This window comes from Schistocerca cancellata, chromosome 5 (genome assembly GCF_023864275.1).
Source record: "Schistocerca cancellata isolate TAMUIC-IGC-003103 chromosome 5, iqSchCanc2.1, whole genome shotgun sequence".
Classification (NCBI taxonomy): Eukaryota; Metazoa; Arthropoda; class Insecta; order Orthoptera; family Acrididae; genus Schistocerca; species Schistocerca cancellata.
The window spans coordinates 721,979,518-722,000,191 of record NC_064630.1 but is presented as its reverse complement, the minus strand read 5'-3'; the positions used below and the strand labels follow the sequence as shown (position 1 = coordinate 722,000,191).

The 20,674-nt window shown below is 39.6% G+C and overlaps 1 protein-coding gene across 2 annotated transcripts in view; it reads left to right on the top strand.

The window, feature by feature from the left end:
* LOC126188183 (SET and MYND domain-containing protein 4-like) overlaps positions 1-20,674 on the top strand; it is a 141,903-nt gene that overhangs the window by 85,022 nt on the left and 36,207 nt on the right. For both annotated transcript variants that reach the window (XM_049929708.1, XM_049929707.1), the window contains exon 6: positions 15,652-15,964. In XM_049929708.1, coding sequence (XP_049785665.1) covers positions 15,652-15,964 — 313 coding nt within the window. The remainder of the gene's footprint in view (positions 1-15,651; positions 15,965-20,674) is intronic.

Here is a 20,674-nt window from a genome sequence, read left to right as displayed (position 1 = left end):
TGCAAATAAATCTTACGTCATCACCTACGACCACATCACCTTGCATCTCGACTTCAGTCTTTGAGGTGAATTCGTATGAAGATTCATTGTCATCGTCATACTGTACTTGGTTGTTGGACTGATTTCTTATTGTTTTAAGCCTGCTTTACTCTGCTATGTATATGTAGTCGTGCTGCACCATGTCAGCCATATGGTTGCCAGTGATTCACCACATAATGACCGGCTTTGCCAATTACCTGAAGTCACCTATTCATCACCAGCACCAATAAAATACTCTATGTACATCACATTGCCACCATGTGAGGACTCCAGTCCATGCTTAAACCTGTCATCCGCTGCCAGAAAAACTCCAGATCACAAAATACGATTTCTGTTTCATGCTAGCACAAGAAATCTGTTACTATACACCTGGATCTCACCGTTCAGTACAGTCCCTAAGAACAACAATCAATGCTGAGTGTCATCAGCTTAACGCTAGAACAATATCTGATTGATCTCTTTTTAACATACACTTATTGCACCAGAAGACACATCCAGATCAGCTGTTTATACCCCATTCGGGCTCTATTAATTTCTGCTAATGCTACTTGGACTGTGCAGCACCATCCAATCTTTCCAGTTCTTCGTGGATCAAATAATTCTGTTACATTTATACTGATGACCTGCTTCTAATCTCATACAGCAGGACAGAGCATGTAGCCCATCTATAGCAACTGTTCACTAGACTATGAGAACACATCTTTCTGAGTAACCCATCAAAATGTGTCTTTGGTGTAATGGATGTAAAATTCTTAGGGTATATTATCAATACACAAGGAATTCTGCCAACCAAAGACAGAGTGAAAGCCACACTGCTCTGCAAAACTTAAGACCAGCTAGATGAAGTAACATAACATATTAATTGCTTAATGGAAGCGAATGAAAGTGCAGAAGCATATCGCCTGAGGTCTCCTGACCATGCACAGAAAGTAAGATGTCACATGTCATGAAGTCAGTATGACTAGAGCCGAATACAGCTGATCTAGCAACACGAGACACTGATGAAAGGAAAGCATCTTTCACCTGTGTGGAGGCCGCACTATAGTAGGAGTCTGCATTATCAGCTCATCCTCTTGCTGATGCAAATCTTGCAACTATGATGAAAGCATTATCAAAAGCCATTGGAGCTGTACTACAATAATATGTACAACCTGGTTGGCAACCTCTGGCTTTCCTCGACGAAAAATTATCATCATCACAAGAAAATATGTCAACATACAACCACAAGCTCTATGTGACACATGCCTAAATCAAAAAAGTTTAGTCACTTGCTTAAAGTCAGACATTTCACTCTTATCATAGGCCATAAGCCACTTCTGAGGCTCTGTGAACTATGGATATTCGACTAGTTGATGGTCAGCAGAATATATCAGCAGATTCACTCTCTCAGAACCTTAGATTGACACCACTGCAAAGAAACGCTATTCAACAAATGAAAACAAAAATATTATTTATGTTCTGTAGAACATAAGAAACAGTGTGCTTTTCATTTATTTTAATGTTGTTTTACCAAAATCAGATGGAAGAATCAGTTAACAGGAAACTTTATTTCGTAGCCCTTGACAATTCCCAGGAAGGAGACAATGTTTCTCGAAACACCATAGAGCTTACAGCTCTGATGCATTCAAATACAATGCTTGAATATAGCATTGTACTGTGATGTATCATGTCATATATGTGGCAGTTTGTAACAGCTGATTTTTTCCAGTGAGGAATTTCCTCTCTACACAGCCTCTTTCAACCAAGAGTAATGTCTAGTGTACAAATGTTGAAAGAGGCATTTGTTTAGCCCAAATATCAAGCAGGATTGTAAGACATTTCTCTGCCAGTGCAATGCTTGTCAGTGTAACAAAATAACTTGGTGTGTTACAGCTGTGCATGCTACTTTCACTGTACGAAGTCGATAGTTTGAGAATGTATGTATCAGTGTCAATGTTGGGATAGCCGTACTGCCTGACGAATCTCAACAGTTTCTTTCATAGACCTGAAGTCTTTTCAATGAAAGAGGCAACTGCAGTGAAAACTCTTAGGTAATACTGGGAGAAAGTAAGGAAGCAGTTACTGAAATTACGTAACCCATGTTTCAAGAGAAAACCCATATGTTTAAATTATCATTTCATCACATACAAAAAAATACCAACATTTTATTATATTATTTTCTTTCCCCACTACCAGGCACAGTTTAGAATCAAAATCAGGCTTATCATTCTATTAATTACAAATTCTGTCTTTATTAAGCATTGGCCATACTAGTCAAAGATCATTTAGCTTACCTAAGAGTGGTAAATTTAATGCTCCACTTGTCATGCAGGTTTATAATATGGGCAGCATGCAAAAACTCGCTAAACTGGAATGAATGAGGCAAATAACACTCTAATGTTCAAATGAAAGTTCAGTTTTGTACAGTGCAAATAGAGTATGACCACAGTCTTTCTCATGATAACATGACAGTTCCTTTGCATATAGCTGTTCAAGGCTAGTGCTCACAATTGCAGCAACTGTCACAAGCGAATATGCTGCAAGGCTCTAACAGACTGACACTAACTTCATGACCAACTATAACACACTGATTCTGAATGTTCTAATTGGATTTCTCTCTGTGTAAATGGCAAATAGACCAATCACTTCTTGCCTGCCAGAAACTTCTACAATATGATTTTATACCAAGATACATATACTATTAAAATTATGAATTAAACAATGGAAAATCCAGGATGGAATGTAACAATATTAGGGAAGAAAAGTTGCTACTCACCATGTAGCAGAGATGCTGAGTCATGATAGGCACAACAGAAAGATTCACAGAATTATATCTTTCGGCCATTAAGGCCTTTGTCAGCAGTAGACACACACACACACACACACACACACACACACACACACACACACACGAAAATGCAACTTGCACACACATCTGCTGTCTCACAGACAACTGAAACCACACTGCAAGCAGCAGCACCAGTGCATGATGGTAGTGGCAACTTGGTGAGGGTGAGGAGGAGGCTGGAGTGGGGAGGGGGACGGATAGTATGGTGTGGATGGCAGACAGTGATGTGCTGCACTTTAGACAGAGGGCGGGGGGGGGGGGGGGGGGGGGGAGGGGGGGTTAAGTAATGGAAAGGAGAGAAATAAAAGAAATTAAAAGACTGGGTGTGGCGGTGAAATGACAACTGTGTAGTGCTGGAAAGGGAACAGGGAGGGGGCTGGGTGGGTGAGGACAGTGACTAACAGAGGTTGAGGTCAGGAGGGATATGGGACTGTAGGATGTACAGGGCTATTACAAATGATTGAAGCGATTTCATAAATTCACTGTAGCTCCATTTATTGACATATGGTCACGACACACTACAGATACGTAGAAAAACTCATAAAGTTTTGTTCGGCTGAAGCCACACTTCAGGTTTCTGCCGCCAGAGCGCTCGAGAGTGCAGTGAGACAAAATGGCGACAGGAGCCGAGAAAGCGTATGTCGTGCTTGAAATGCACTCACATCAGTCAGTCATAACAGTGCAACGACACTTCAGGACGAAGTTCAACAAAGATCCACCAACTGCTAACTCCATTCGGCGATGGTATGCGCAGTTTAAAGCTTCTGGATGCCTCTGTAAGGGGAAATCAACGGGTCGGCCTGCAGTGAGCGAAGAAACGGTTGAACGCGTACGGGCAAGTTTCACGCGTAGCCCGCGGAAGTTGACGAATAAAGCAAGCAGGGAGCTAAACGTACCACAGCTGATGGTTTGGAAAATCTTACGGAGAAGGCTAAAGCAGAAGCCTTACCGTTTACAATTGCTACAAGCCCTGACACCAGATGACAAAGTCAAACGCTTTGAATTTTCGTCGCGGTTGCAACAGCTCATGGAAGAGGATGCGTTCAGTGCGAAACTTGTTTTCAGTGATGAAGCAACATTTTTTCTTAATGGTGAAGTGAACAGACACAATGTGCGAATCTGGGCGGTAGAGAATCCTCACGCATTCGTGCAGCAAATTCGCAATTCACCAAAAGTTAACGTGTTTTGTGCAATCTCATGGTTTAAAGTTTACGGCCCCTTTTCCTTCTGTGAAAAAAACGTTACAGGACACGTGTATCTGGACATGCTGGAAAATCGGCTCATGCCACAACTGGAGACCGACAGCGCCGACTTCATCTTTCATCAGGATGGTGCTCCACCGCACTTCCATCATGATGTTCGGCATTTCTTAAACAGAAGATTGGAAAACCAATGGATCGGTCGTGGTGGAGATCATGATCAGCAATTCATGTCATGGCCTCCACGCTCTCCCGACTTAACCCCATGCGATTTCTTTCTGTGGGGTTAGGTGAAATATTCAGTGTTTAAACCACCTCTACCAAGAAACGTGCCAGAACTGCGAGCTCGCATCAACGATGCTTTCGAACTCATTGATGGGGACATGCTGCACCAAGTGTGGGAGGAACATGATTATTGGCTTGATGTCTGCCGAATCACTAAAGGGGCACATATCGAACATTTGTGAATGCCTAAAAAAACTTTTTGAGTTTTTGTATGTGTGTGCAAAGCATTGTGAAAATATCTCAAATAATAAAGTTATTGTAGAGCTGTGAAATCTCTTCAGTCATTTGTAATAACCCTGTATTGCAGGGTGTTGGTGGGAAAGATCCATATGGCACAGGCTGTGAAGCAGTCATTGAGATGAGGGATATCATGTTTGGCAGCGTGTTCAGCAACAGGGTGGTCCACATGTTTTTTGGCCACAGTTTGTCAGTGGCCATTCATGTGGACAGACAGCTTGTTGGTTGTCATGCCTACATAGAATGCAGCACAGTGATTGCAACTTAGCTTGTAAATCACATGACTGGTTTCACAGGTAGCCCTGCCTTTGATGGGATAGGTGATGTTAGTGACCAGACTGGAGTAGGTGGTGGTAGGAGGATGTATAGACAGGTCTTGCATCTAGGTCTATTACAGGGGTATGAGCCATGAGGTTAGGGGGTTGGGAGCAGGGGTTGTGTAAAGATGGACGAGTATATTGTATAGGTTCGGTGGACGGCAGTATACCACTGTAGGAGGGGTGGGAAGGATAGTGGGGCGGACATTTCTCATTTCAGGGCATGACGAGAGGTAATTGAAACCGTGGCAGAGAATGTAATTCAGTTGTTCCAGTCCCGAATGGTAGTGAGTTGCGAGGGGAATGCTCCTCTGTGGCTGGACTGTAGGATCTTGGAAGATGGTGGGAGACTGGAAAGATAAGGCACGGGAGATTTGTTTTTGTACAAGGATGGGAGGATAATTACGGTCAGTGAAGGCTTCAGTGAGACCCTCGGTATATTTTGAGAGGGACTGCTCGTCACTGCACAGCCTAGCCACCCATGGTTGTCACATCGAGAGTGGCGGACAGTGAAGTGCTGCAGTTTAGATGGAAGGCAGGAGAGAAGGTGGGGAGGGGGTGGGGGTTTAAATAGTGGAGAGGATAGAAATAAAAAGAAATTAAAAGACTGGGTGTGGCAGTGAAATGACAGCCGTGTAGTGCAGGAAAGGGAACAGGGAGGGGGCTGGATGGGTGAGGACAGTGACTAACGAAGGTTGAGGCCAGGAGGGTTACAGGAACATAGAATGTATTGCAGGGAAAGTTCCCACCTGCACAATTCAGAATAGCTTTGTGTTGATGGGAAAGATCCATATGGCACAGGCTGTGAAGCAGTCCCCCTCCCTACCCCATCCAAGGCCTCCTCCATACCCCCACCCAGTCGCCACTCCCATCATGCACTGGTGCTGCTGCTCGCAGTGTGATTTCAGTTGTCTGAGACAGCAGATATATATGCAAGTTGTGTGTGTGTGTGTGTGTGTGTGTGTGTGTGTGTGTACTGCTGACAAAGGCCGTAATGGCCGAAAGCTATAATTGTGTGAATCTTTTTGTTGTGCCTATCGTGACTCAGCATCTCCGCTATAAGGTGAGTAGCAGCTTTCCTTCCCTAACATTGTTAAAATTTCAAACTTGTATCTTCAATTATCAAGGGATGTAAAACTTCTGCAAAACATTGATTTCCATAGAAACTATGATGTGATGAGGTTTAAACTCAGGTTTAATTATGTTTATGTATTTTTGAACTATTTTACTAATAAATTACATGATTTTAAATAATCAGATTTTTTGATACGCTGTTGCCCAGTTGCTTGGAGGCACACCCACAGCTTAGCAGCAGAGAATGTGGGGAGGGTGGGGGAAGTCCCAGTGTCTCCACCCGGTATTCTGTCACTAGCTATCCAACACAATTGCTTCCCCTCCCCATAAATATCTGTCACAGCAAACAATTTGAGTCATACCTCTTTGAAGCATCTTGAACAGCACATAGCATGAATTGCATTCGAAGCTGTGCCTACCACCCCACTACTGTGAACCTGTGGAATGAGTCCATTGACAGTTAAAGGTCTCCTTCAGCTACCTTGCCACAGAGTGTTAGACTGACAGCCTCCCTATTGTCTTAATTGGCATCTGAACAGCTTTCCAAGAAGATCTCAGCAAAACATTGGTTGAATTATCATATGGGTAAACACTTCAACTTCGTGGAGAATTCTTCATCGACATTTCAAGCATTGTGATCAAAGCCCATAAAAGATTTTCACAACATGAGTGTTTGCAGATTTGCAAGCTCTGCCCGACTGTTTCAAAAGAACATTCTATCTAGTGACCAATCATTATCTACATGGATAATCCTGCTAACAGGTTTTCGTCCAACATAATGCCATTTGAAAATCTTTTCAACCCCTGGACAATGGTCTTTGCACAGCATTCACATGTCACTACAGATTGTTTGACATTAACATCAATGGCTCTTCCATCATGATATCCATCAACAGACTTAAGCCAGTTTTTACTCCTTGTCAGAGTCACTGGTGTGTAATTTCACAAGGACACAGAATGCACCCAGCATTCCACCACCACAGTATGTGCATGCAAGTAAATCTCCAGTCACCACTCGTTCTGTGCAACTTGTACATTTCAACCACAGAATCATTGGCACCAGTCATCCAGTTGACTTTGAACAAAGGAATGATGTATAGATGTTCTTTGCAGTTTATGATTATGTGATGTAATTAACTAATGTAGTGTGTGAATAGATTGTATTTCCATACAACACATTTGAACCAATATACAGCAAATATTGTATTCTAATTTAGTTAAAAGGAGTTTTTGATTTATGCAATCCAATGCCTTTAACATATCACAGAAAATACCAGTGACTTGTAATTTATTATGGGATAAATAAAGTACATTCATACAATGTGTATATGTTGCCCTCTCAGTACCTAAACCCTCCAGAAACCCAATTGTTTCTTTAAAAGTATATTATTTGTTGTCAGATAGTTAAAAAGCTTCTTGTACAAGGGTTGCCCAGAAAGTAATGCAACACATTTTTTTTTCTCAGCCGAAAACAATGCTACGAATGTGAAACATTAGGTACATATCATTTGAAGTCTCCTGAGTGAATGCCCCAAGTTTCCATCACTTCTGACAGATAGCATAGCTGCAGGACAGTTTCAAAATGGTGTTTGTAGAAGATGTACGTTACAAGGAACGTGCCATCATTGAATTTCGCACTGCAGGGAAAGAAAGTGTGGGGAATATTCACAAACACTTGTACAAATTCTGTGGGGCATCTGCTGTCAACAGAAGTACAGTTAGTCACTGGGCATGGAGGTTGACGTCATAAGAAGGTGGTTCGGCACGATTTGCAGCAATTGGGGAGACCATCCACAGCTGTCACACATGACACACCTGACCCAGCCCCCACGGACTTCCACTTGCTTGGGCTGTTAAAGGATGCCATTTGTGGAAGACATTTTGAGGATGATAAGGAGGTGATTCACACAGTGAAGCACTGGCTCCACCACCAGGACAAGGATTGGCACTGACAGGGCATACACACCCTTGTTTTGTGCTGGAGGAAGGTCATAGAATGGGATGGAGATTATGTGAAAAAATATGGTATGTAGATAAAACACCATTCTTTTGTATGTGTACTTCTCATTTTGTTCAATAAAGAATTCTTGAAGAAAAAAATGCAGTGCATTACTTTCTGGGCAATCATTGTATATTACATTTTCAATATTTTTCAAAACTGGTGCCAGAAGTGAAATTGGACAGAAGTGGAATGGTATTTCTTTCTCTCTTCTTATACAGGGTTTTAACTTCTCCCTATTTCAACCAGTTGATGGATGTTCCAGTGATGAATAATTGGTATACAAATAACTTACTATTTTATTGGTCTCAGAAGAACATTTTAAATATTTTGTGGTGGATATTACTTCTGGTGAAGTGAGAATGATATGTGTGTTACTGAAGTTGTTTATGACTATATTTGATATTTTTTGGAAACATTTATTGAGTCTGGCAACTGCAAATTTTGAGCAACAGCTATAATAGATGTGTTAAAAAGCTTTTTTATAGTGCAGTCATGTGTTACAATGTATCAATACTCTTAAAGCTATCTGATCCTCCTCATCTCTGTTCTCCCGGTCTCCTCCTTCATTGTAATTAAAGTTGGTGGCTGTCTTTATCTCGTAGTCTGGTTGGTTGAATGTCTAGCATAACATAAATTACTGAGAGATTGAGTGTTGGGGAGCAGATGCAGGAATATTGCGTTGCCACCATGGGCAAGGTCCTAGTGGAGCTGGTTTGCCATTGTGTTCCTCCAACCTGTGATGAAGTGTCAAGTGTGTGTTTGTGACATGTGGATGACTGTGATGAGTGCTTATGCAGTGTGTTGTTGGGTTTCTGTTTTCATGGATGAAGGGAAGTTAGAGGTTAAAACTCTGTGCCAGCATGTAGCCTGCTCCTCTGAGTAGCACCAGTGGAGCCGCCAAGCTTAACATCCCCATCTGATGAATGAATCATCAACAACAGTGTCACATGCCCTCACTTCATGATACACTGTGGAGAGGTTCGGAATTTGCTTGCAGACATTGACACAAAGACTGGTGATCAGCAGTTTTGAGGCACCACCTCACCTCCCCTTACTGGTAAAATATTGGCAGTGAAAATTTTCTACTACCTACCAGGATTCAAACTGGCTTACTTCCTAGTCGAGCGCCACTCCACAAGCATGCATTATTTACCTCAGCTACAGAGGTGGGTTCCTTCCATTCCTGGCTTACTGTATTCAGTATTTTGCAGTGTGCCTTGTAAAAAGCAACAACATCAACATTGGAGCCATTTCTGAATGACAGATACAGTTTTATTTTTACCATACAGCATACCTTTATTCACATTTTTTATTTTTTTATTTTATTTATTTATTATTTTTTATTTTATTTTATTTTATTTATTTATTTATTTATTTATTTATTTATTTATTGTAGACTTTGGTCTAATTTGACTTATTTTGGGAGTAAATCAGTTTTTAGATCAGATGAAGAGCTTATTAATGAATATTTTGTATTTTTCATTCACGTCTGGAATGCTGTGTACACCATTTCAGTTCATATCTTTGGGTAATTTTCTAAAATAATTCAATTTGGCTTATTGACTACCCTCTTCCACACAGCTTTGGTAGACTTTGTATCTTGATCACTATTAACATTTAACATATGGAACTACAAGTCAAGATCTGAGAAGCCATTGTCCATTAATTTTGCAATATAATTTTGTTCATTGAACCTGCTTATAAATATATTTTCAGTGGCTGTTATTGGACAGTAAGCTACCTTCTTTGGGAAGGAGTTACATTGAGTGATAATGTTACTGACAACCAAAAACTCATATTGGAAGGGTTTTTAAAATAAACAGCAACCACTCTTTTGTTGTTCATCATAAATAGACCAATATAGCTTCCAAATAATTTGTAACAAGTTAAAATTTCTGCAGGTGTTCAATGTACACCTCTATTATAAATGTTAGTATGACATTAAAAAACCAACCGAAGGACTGATGACTTAAAAATGTGAATGATTTGTTATTAAAATCTGCTCTAATCATTTCATCAGAATCATTTATCGCATTCATGAGCCTTTAAGGCCTAGAGCAGAAAAACAAAAGAAATAACCACACTACAAAAGGGGAAAAACATCACTCCGTAAAAAATGATAAAAGACCTCATTACTAAAGTACCATAAGGAAGGTGGTCAGTCAGTCACAACAGAGGAGATACCTGCTGTAGATGGTTGCCGGTCTCCAGCTTCGTCTTCCATCAATGTTGGCTCCACTTCTTTATGGGTTGTTAATACTAGATCCTTCTATTGCATTGTTGGATGTCCCTTTAGGCATATCAGAGCAGGTTGAGAATGGAGGACTCAGTGTAGGAGAGATCTATCAGCTCGAAGAGTGTGACCAAGCCACTGTAGCCTCTTGTGCCCTAAAATGGCAATATGTGGTTTTCCATACCACTAATAGAGGTCTTTGTTCTTTCTTTATCCCCTTTTACCTTCTGTGATACTGTAGATGGGTCCATAAATCTTTTGAAGTACCTCCCTCTCAAAGGCACAGATTGTTTCTTCAGTTGTTGCTGATGATGCCCAGGTTCTACAACCATATAAGAGTACTAGTGATGTACAGCTGGATCTTATTTTTCTGTGGTATCAGTTGTGTTGTGAATGAATTGTTCAAGCTAAATAACATGTGATTAGCATTTATTATTTGTTTTGTTCATTTTTTGTCACTTCACCTTTATTATTTCAGTATGGAACATGGGTACTTGAATTCTTGAACTCGTTCAATAGTATACCAGTCAACAACAGTGGAATGAAGGAGAGCTTGACGGCATGATACAACGAGATATTTAGTTTTATCATCATCCAATGCCAGCCTAATTTTCTTTGAATTGTGTAGAAATCAGGATGGACCAGTGTGTTCTTGCTCTAGGGTGTCACCGAGAATAACAGCAGCAACAAATGCCAGGATTGTGTCTGCTCCCACCATCTTCATTTTGCTGATTTGACTGTTGTTGTGGCTTACTTTTTTTAAGGCCAAGTCGAATGGTATTGCTGCCAATGGATCTCCTTGTCTCAGTCCATTTTGAATACTGAATGGTGGTGATGGTTGCTGAATCTTACTTGACAAGGTGATTGAGAGTAGGAAGCTGCAGTTAGTTGGATGTGCTTCAGTGGGATGTGAAATTTCTCTAACAGTTTCCATAACATGGAGGCAGTCAGTGCTGCCATATGCTTCTCAGAAATCAATGAAGATAAGATGTAATTCCCAGTTGAACTCATAAAATTTTTCTCTATCAGCTGCCTCAAGGTAAATATGTGGTCAAGAGTGGACTGTCCATTAACAAAACTACATTGATAGGGGCCTACAATTCCTTCAGCCATTGGTTTCAAGCAGTTTAGCAGCAGTGTTATAAAGACTTTGTAATCAGGTTCAAGTAATGAAATCCCGTGGTAGTTGGACATTTATGTAGCATCACCCTTCTTGAAGATGGAACATATAATTGCTCTCTCCCATTCTTCATGAATTGTTTTCGCTGTCTAAATGTAGATATTAACAGCTTCAAAGCCTCCATCAGTGTTTCACTTCACAAGTGGGGCCTCATGGCTGTGATAGCGCTACCTCCTGGAGCCTTGTTGTTCTTGAGGATCTTAAGCATGAGACTCATTTCTTCCTTTGATGGTTCAGGGACTTCCACTCTATCAAATTGGGCTTGTAATGTGTGTTGTCAGTGCTGTTGGAATGTCATGATCCAGTAAGTTCTCAAAAGGTTTTTTATATAGATCTGCTGCTCTAAAAATGGTACCACTTCACCGCTCTCAATCATTAGAACCAGTGTATTTGTTGGTAGACAGCTCTCACAAATTTGAGGCCCAGAAAAAGGAGTGTGATGACTTTGATTCTTTGACCCCTATCAACAGACTTTTGTAGGGTTCCCATTTCTTCTTCCTTATGAGCTGATCTGTGTTACATCTCACCTCATAATAAGTGATCTTTGCATCTCCCAAAAATTGTTCTAGTCATTTTTGCCTCTTCCATAATTTGGTCTCGACAGATTCCCAACAATCTTCATTGAACTAAATTTTCACTTGTGCATTTTGGATGTCAAACAATTTCATCATTTGCACTCACTAATGCTGCATTCCATAATGCCAACCATGCACCTTCCACATTGTTAGTAAAGGCTGTTAGTGGCACCAAAGTTAGGGTCCAGTCCTTAACAAATGAGACAGAAGCTGAAATTGAGGATAGCAAAGCAAAAGCTGAAATGCATAACTCTGTTTTCAAATGTTCATTTACAAAGGAAAACAGGAGAATTGCCCTAATTTAATCCTCTTACCACTGAAAAAATGTGTGAAATCATCTTTAGTGTCATTGGCATTGAGAAACAGCTGAAATCATTAAAACTGAACAAAGCCCCCGGGGCTGTTGGAATCCCTGTCAGATTCTATGTTGAATTTGTGGGTGAGTTAGCCCCTCTTCTAACTATGATCCATCATAGATCCCATGAACAGAAAACTATGCTCAGTAGTTAGAAGAAAGTACAGGTAACACACATCTACAAGAAGGATAGTAGAAGTGATCCAAAACTGACATCAATTTGTTGTAGAATCTTAGAACATATTCTGAGCTCAAACATAATGAGGTGTCTTGAACAGAATGACCTCCTACATGCAAATCAGCATGGATTCCGAAAACATTGGTCATGCAAAACCCAACTCGCACCTTTCTCGCATGGGGATACTAAAAGCTGTTGATCAAGGCAGTCAGGTAGATGCAGCTTTTCTTGATTTCCAAAAATCATTTGACTCAGTACCATACCTAAGTTTATTGCTAAAAGTTCGATTATATGGCTACCAAGTGAAATTTACGACTGGATTAAGGACGTTTTGGTAGGGAAGACACGGCATATTTTCCTGGATGGAGAGTCATCGTCAGATATAGAAATAACTTTGGATGTGCCCCAGGGAAGTGTGTTGGGATTGTTGCTGTTCATATTGTATATTAATGACCTTGTAGACAATTTTAATAGTAACCTCTGACTTTTTGCAGATGATGCAGATATCTGTAATGAAGTACTGTCTGAAATAAGCTGCATAAATACTCAGTCAGATCTTGATATGATTTCAAAGTGGTGCTAAGATTGGCAGCTTGGTTTAAATGTTCAGAAATGTAAAATTGTGCACATCACAAAACAAAAAGATATAGTCTCCTATGCCTATATTATCAGTGAGCCACAGTTGGAATCAACCAGCTTATACAAGTACTTGGGTGTAACACTTTGCAGTGATATTAAATGGAATGATCACATAGGCTTAGTTGTGGGTAAAGCTGCTAGTAGACATCAGTTTATTGGTAGAATACTGGGGGAGTGCAATCAGTCTACAAAGAATAATGCTTACAAATCTACCTTGTGTCACCCGTTCTAGAATATTGCTTAAGTGTGTGGGACATGTACCAAAGAGGACTAACAGGGGATACTGAAAATATACAGAGAAGGGCGGCACAAATGGTCACGGGTTTGTTAGACCCTTGGGAGAGAATTACGGTGATGCTGAAGAAATTGAACTCGTTAACTCTTAAGGATAGACCTAAACTTTCTCAAAAATCTACTAAAAGAGTTTCAAGAACTGGTTTTAAATGATGAGTCTAGGAATATATTACAACCCCCCTATGTGTTGCTGTGCTAGGGATCGCAAGGACAAGATTAGAATAATTACAGCAGCTACAGAGACTTTCAAACAATCATGCTTCCTGCACTACATATGTGAATAGGATGAGAAGAAACCCCAATAATGGGCACAGTGGGATGTACCCTTTGCCATGCATTTCGCAGTGGTTTGCAGAGTATGGATTTAGTCGTATGTGTCAGGAGCCTCCGATGTTGTGAGTTGTTCTGCAGTCTTATCTTGACAGTGCTGTCTCATTTCAAATTCTACTCTAGGCGAAGATATAATGTTTATATCTTTAAAAACGCGGTGGTTCCTATGAATGGAGCATCCCTCCTTACTTCATATGTGCTCTGTACAAATTAAATGTTAACCTAAATCATTATAACACTCAACATATCGATACCAGTGGTCACATGATGTTGAGGGAGGCATATCATGTTAACTCACTTTTCTGGCACTCATTCATTGTTGCAAATAAGTAGTTTCATAATTTTAGTACTCTAGTCTCCCCAACTTAAAAGATGGTGCAACTCTGAGAGATATTACCATTGGCATTTTACCACTTGTGATAGCGACTCTTCCCGTAAGTTTTCTGCTATTAGCTCAGCCAATTTTGATTTCCCTTCTCTGTTGGGTGAAGGCTATGCCTAGTACAATACAATCTACTGATATAAACAACAGGAACCATACACTTTAATAAAGCTGGTCATAGCTCAAAACAGATACAAATACAACACTGGTATGCCTTGACGCTGACTCTGTCTTTAACATGTCACACTCTATATTGTACTCAACACCTTTGTGTATTCTACTTCCCAGCTCACTCGCTATAACCACAGTGTCTTTTGATGAGTTTTTTAAATCTTAGTCCTCTATCACCTGACTCAGACCAGCACTAGGTTAAAAAGAAATTGATGATTTGTTATTCTGATCGTAGCTCATCCTGCAAAAGTTGGCCTACTCCTCTAGCTTGAGACTTATCTATAAAAAAACTTTCTTCCTCGTTACTGATTTCATTGTGTTCTTAGTGTTCAAAGCCATACTAAAAGTCTGTTGTCTTCTTTCTACATCAGCATCTGCCAGATGTTCATGACATGAGTTCACTATAGGCCTGCTAAGCTATCAGCTGAGCTGTAGCTGGCATGGTTTTGCTTAGACCCTTGATTAATATGCATCAGTCACATATTTGTATAGAGTGTAACCGTATATGGGAGTGAAACTTGGATGATTAACAGTTTAGACTAGAAGAGAATAGAAGCTTTTAAAATGTGGTGCTACAGAAGAATACTGAAGATTAGATGAATAGATCATGTAACTAATGATGAAGTGCTGAGTAGAACTGAGGAGAAATTTATAGCACAACCTGACCAGAAGAAGCGATCAGTTGGTAGGACACTTTCTGAGATGTCAAAGGATCGTAATTTAACATTGGAGGGAAATGTGGGGAGTAAAACTCATAGAGGGACACCAAGAGATCGAGAAGGATTGCTTCACACAAATCTTTATCTTTGATGTTGTAATATAAAAAAACCTGGTCTCACAAATTCGTTGATTAAGCATATTTAGAAGGATATAAGTCGCAATAGTTATGTGGAGATGAAGAGGCTTGCACAGGATAGAGTAACATGGAGAGCTGCATCAAACCAGTCTTCAGACTGAAGAGCACAACACCAATATTCTCAGCAAACATATCATTTTTCAGCAGTCTGCTATTTTCACTGGAAAATCGTTACATTACAAGTTAAAGGTATGTGTAAAGCACTCCTTTATAATGCTTTAGTATATAATGAAAAAATAAATTAGCATGGTTTTTTCGCTGCTTAGCATTACATTATTAGTAATAATGTAAAAAGAAATTTTCTGTTTTGATTATTGAATCTGATGTCTTGATGCTGTATATTATTCTTGTTTTTATACTGTATGTTATTCTTGGAAATTTAAAATGTCACCTGGTATTTTGTGGGCAATACAGAATGTACTGTGATCGTGTATATCTGCAGTTTATTTGCAATATTGTTGTTAACTCATGTTTGCAGGTGTACGGGTTGTGCTAAAACTTTCTACTGTGGACAGTGCTGTCGTGATTCATCTTGGCGAGAGTACCACAGATATGAATGCTCTGGTGGCCTAGAATTATTGCACTCTGTTGGCATAGCCCATTTAGCATTGCGTGTTGTGCTTAAGGCAGATCCTCTGTGTTCTGAAAACAGCAAATTTATAAAACATCCACCAGACAAATCAGACTGTGTTGAATTATTTGGAAATAAAAATAATAATTATCCTGCTGTGTACAGCCTGCTACCTCATATTGAGAACATGGAAAATGATGACTTCTTTCAGTATGCTCTGGTATGTACTGGTATGACAATGCTTAAACTGTTATTTCTTTATTAAACCATTTACATAAATGAAATGCAGTTTTTGGATAGCATTACCCACGACATTTTCTGTGTAGTGGTTCCAGTTTAAGTAGCTTGTAATCCCTAGGTTTTTAGATGAAATTTGAGAAATATTATAGTACATCTTATTGACTGAGTTAAAACAGGAGAGAACCACTGCTTACCCAGGCACTGAAGAAGAAGCAGCTGAAATGAGACTGACAGCCACTCACGTTTCAGATTTCATTGAACCTCAAATTTCTGAAACTGTTAAAAAGGAATTCTACATCTATACAATTAATCTGCAGTTCACAAATAAATGTTTGGCAGAGTGTTCTTAGAAACACTTTTAGACCATTTCTCAACCTTTTCTCTAAAAAAATTAATATTTAAATCTTTCCATGCGAGCTCTGATTTCTCTCATTTTATTACAATGGTATTTTCTCCCTATATTGGTGGTAGTCAACAAGCTATTTTGGCATTAGGAAGAGAAAATTGGTGTTAGAAATTTCATGGAAAGATGTTGCTGTGATGAAAAATGCCTTCATTTTAATGATTCCACCCCCAACTCAGTTATCATATCCATAACACTGACTCCCCAATTTTGTGATAACACAAAATGAGCTGTTTTTCTTGGAACGTTTTCAACGTTCTCCATCATTCCCACCTGGTAAAGATCCCATACTGTGCAACAGTACTCCAGAAAAGGATGAGCAAGTGTAGTGTTGGCCGTTTATTTAGTCAGTTTGTTGCATCTTCTAAGTGTTCTGCCAATGAAATGCAGTCTTTGGTGTGCATTATCCAAAAGATTTTCCGTGTAGTGGTTCCAGTTTAAGTAGTTTATAATCCCTAGGTATTAAGATGAAATTGCAACCTTTAAATTTATGTTATATACTGTGTAAACAAAATTTAAAAGATTTTAGTACTCATGTGGAGGATGTCACACTTCCAATTGTTTAGGGTCAGTTGTCACTTTTTGCACCATGCAATTATTTTGGTCATCTAAATCAGTCATAGTCAACACTGTGCCTACTGCCCGCTAGTGGGTGTTGCAGATTTCACAGTGGGAGGTAGGGGTTTTAAACATTTTCATTAGGTTTTCATAATATTTTGCAGTAGGTATGAAAGGTTGACTATCACTGTCCTAAATCATTCCAATCTTCTGATTACTTCACTAGACAGTAAATGACAGCATAACCTGCAAATGGTCTGCGAGGGCTGCTCAGAAATCATTTATACTGCTTATGAACAGCAGAGTACCTATAACACTTTCTTTGGAAATCCTAGATATTACTTTCGTTTTATTAGATGACATTTCATCAATTACTGTGAGCTGTAACCTGTTTGACAGAAAATTGTGAATTCAGTCACACAGCTGAGACAATACTCCACAGGCACACAATCTCATTAGAAGCCACTTGTGAGGAATGGAATCAATTTGATATCTGGTGTTTATAGCATTCATTACTTTGTGTGAATAAAGAGCATGATGTATTTCACAAGAATAGTATTTTATGAACCCATGCTGGATATTTGTCGATAGATCACTGTCTCCAAGGTATTTCATAATGCTGGATAACAGTAAAAAAGTAAGAGTTATCAGTCTGAACACTGATTTGAACATAGTATATGTTCCAAAAGTCTATTACAGAGTGTTTCAGTGATATGAACCTGTAGCTCAACTGGTGTGTTGGTGTGACCTTTGCAACATTCTAGCCTTTGGCTACAGATCTTTCATATAGTGAGTAGTTGTATAATATTGCTGAAAATGGAAGTCTTGTCTATATTGAGCGTCTGAAGCTGCTATGCTACAGCAGGGGTATCTACTTCCAAATTACTCATGTTGGTAGCTGTTCTTGATTTTAATACTGGAAATTTTACCTAGAGAGATGCAAAAATAGGAAATGGGGAAGAGAGATGGGCACAAGATGTATGGAGGCTTGGGAAAAGTACACATTATACCAAGCCCTTGGTTGAAGTAGACACTAGTTTGAGGAGAACATACAATTAACAGAAGTTCAAATTCCAAGTTGTCATTATTATTGTGACCACATGAAACTTCTGCAGTGTGAGATTTGTGTGCTTACCTTAGTGCCTGGCATGGCACTGTGTCCTTTAGTTTACTCATTTTAAGCTAATACATTAGAGAAAATATCTTTCCTTATGTATTATCACAGTTTGCCCTTTGTGGCTCAAAATGAGTAAACTATAGAAACTACTTTCAGCAGGGCATAACTGTGGGTTTTTTAATTGCTTGGTGAGGTGACACATAGGAACTGTAACTCATTAAATATTAGTTCACTTTGTTACATTAATGAATAAAAGATTTACTTAATTTTGAACACTTCTTTGCCACAGAATTACTGAATAATTTACAACTGTCATTGACTGGCAAAGTGTCTCTCAATGCACTAATTAATACACTATTTTCTTGAGGCTCGATGGTCATCCTTTAGTAAAGTACAAGTTCCTCAGAAACTTCATTAACTCATTGGTCTTACATTGTGAGATTGATTCCTTCAGATGAGGTCACAAACTGGGGCAGAGCTCTTGCACACTCAACATATATTGCCCTCAGCCTGAGGATGCTGCTATTCTAAGAGGGAGTGCATGTCTTCTGGAGTGTCTCCCATTGGTTGTTATGCATTACAGCGAGCCCTCAATAATATATTGGTTCGTGTTGCTGACCATGCTGTGGCACTGCGATCTCTTGATGATATTACAATTATGAATGTAGCTTACTGGCTACAGCACTGCAAGTTATGAGGGGTGTTTGAAAAGTCCGTGCAAAAATAAAACCTACTTATGTGTTTGGGGTAAACATTTTTTATTTTTCGACTCAGTCTCCTTTTAAACTTATACACTTCCCAATGCTGTTCTGATTTGTTGATCCCTTCTGAATAATAGGAATTGTCCAAGTCTGCAAAATAGCTATTAGTTGCTGTAATCACCTCCTTGTTAGAATAAAATCTTTGTCCCACCATCCATTTTTTCAAATTGAGGAACAAATAGTAGTCTGAAGGAGCCAAGTCTGGAGAATATGGGGGAGGTGAAATGAGTTGGAATCCTATTTCCATTAGTTTTGCGACCACAACTGCTGAGGTGTGTGCTGGTGCATTGTCATGATGGAAAAGGACTTTTCTGTGGTCCAATTGCCGGTGTTTTTCTTGCAGCTTGGTTTTCAAATGGTCCAATAATAATGATTAATATGCACCTGTAATAGTTTTACCCTTTTCCAGATGGTCGATGAGGATTATCTCTTGCGAATCCCAAAAGACAGTCGCCATAACCTTTCCGGCTGAAGGAATGGTCTTCGCCTTTTTGGTGCAGGTTCTTCCTTGGTAACCCATTGTTTAGATTGTTGTTTGGTCTCAGGAGTATAGTAATGTATCCATGTTTCATCCACAGCTACGAAACAATGCTTAAAGTCCTACGGATTCTTCCTTAACAGCTGCAAACCACCCTTGCAACACTTCACATGATTCCATTTTTGGTCAAGTGTGAGCAATCGCAGAACCCATCTTGCAGATAGCTTTCTCATGTTGAAATGTTTATGCAAAATATTATATACCTGATCATTCGTGATGCCCACAGCACTAGCAATCTCACGCGCCTTAACTCTTCTGTCATCTGTCACCATATCACGGATTTTATCAATGATTTCTGGAGTCGTAACCTCCACAGGGCGTCCAGAATGTTCAGCATCACTTGTGCCCATATGGCCACTCCAAAAATTTCGAAATCACTTGTAAACTATTCTAATCGAAGGTGCAGAGTCACCGTAATGTTTATCAAGCTTCTGTTTAGTCGCCTGAGGTGTTTTGCCTTTCATAAAGTAATTTTTAATCACGACACGAAATTCTTTTTCGTCCATTTTTTGACAATCACTTGACTTCCTTGATTCACACAAATACCAAACACAAAAAAAATAGACCAATATGGCTGAAGCTTGGTGTGCGTTCTTTCGAAAGATGCTACTAACTGAACATCACCTCGGTACGGTGCCGGTGGGTGCCATCTCTCGGACTCTGCACGGACTTTGCAAATGCCCCTCATATACTGAGGGAAGTGGTCATCGGTTTGTAGCCATTGTATACTTTCTTTGGATGAGCAGCCAGTCTGTCAGTTGCTCAGCCATATTGTTCAGTACTCAACCAATCAAGGTACCTCACATGTGCCTCTACCACTCCAGTGATGTCCCTGTTGCATTTATGTTTTGCTCACTTGAAATGTGGCTTTTAGCAGAGCCAGTGGACAGTAACCAGACATTCAAAAGAAACTGCAAGAGGTATTTTAAAATCACTATTTTACCGCATTTGCATTTGTGCCATAAAAGTCAACAGCCAAATTGGAAGAATCAGGTTGCGGAGGTGAGCAGTGCTCATAATGAACCCTGAACAATAACTGCTTAAACTAACAGCTAACAACTGGATGGCTGACTTTGCCCCATGGTTTGGAGCATCTGTATGAAGTGTTGTAGGAGCAGTAGTAAATATTTTAGGAGGTGGTAGACCTATTTGAATAAAACATTCCATGTCCAAGCTTTATTGGTTACAGAGAGATAGCTGGTTGCAGACATTAGTTTTCATTTTGCATTTTGGTACTCTAGTTCTTAGGGATTTATTTATTGAATGCCATTTTTATTTTTAAGGGCGTTTCGAAGTTATGCTTGAGCTGAATT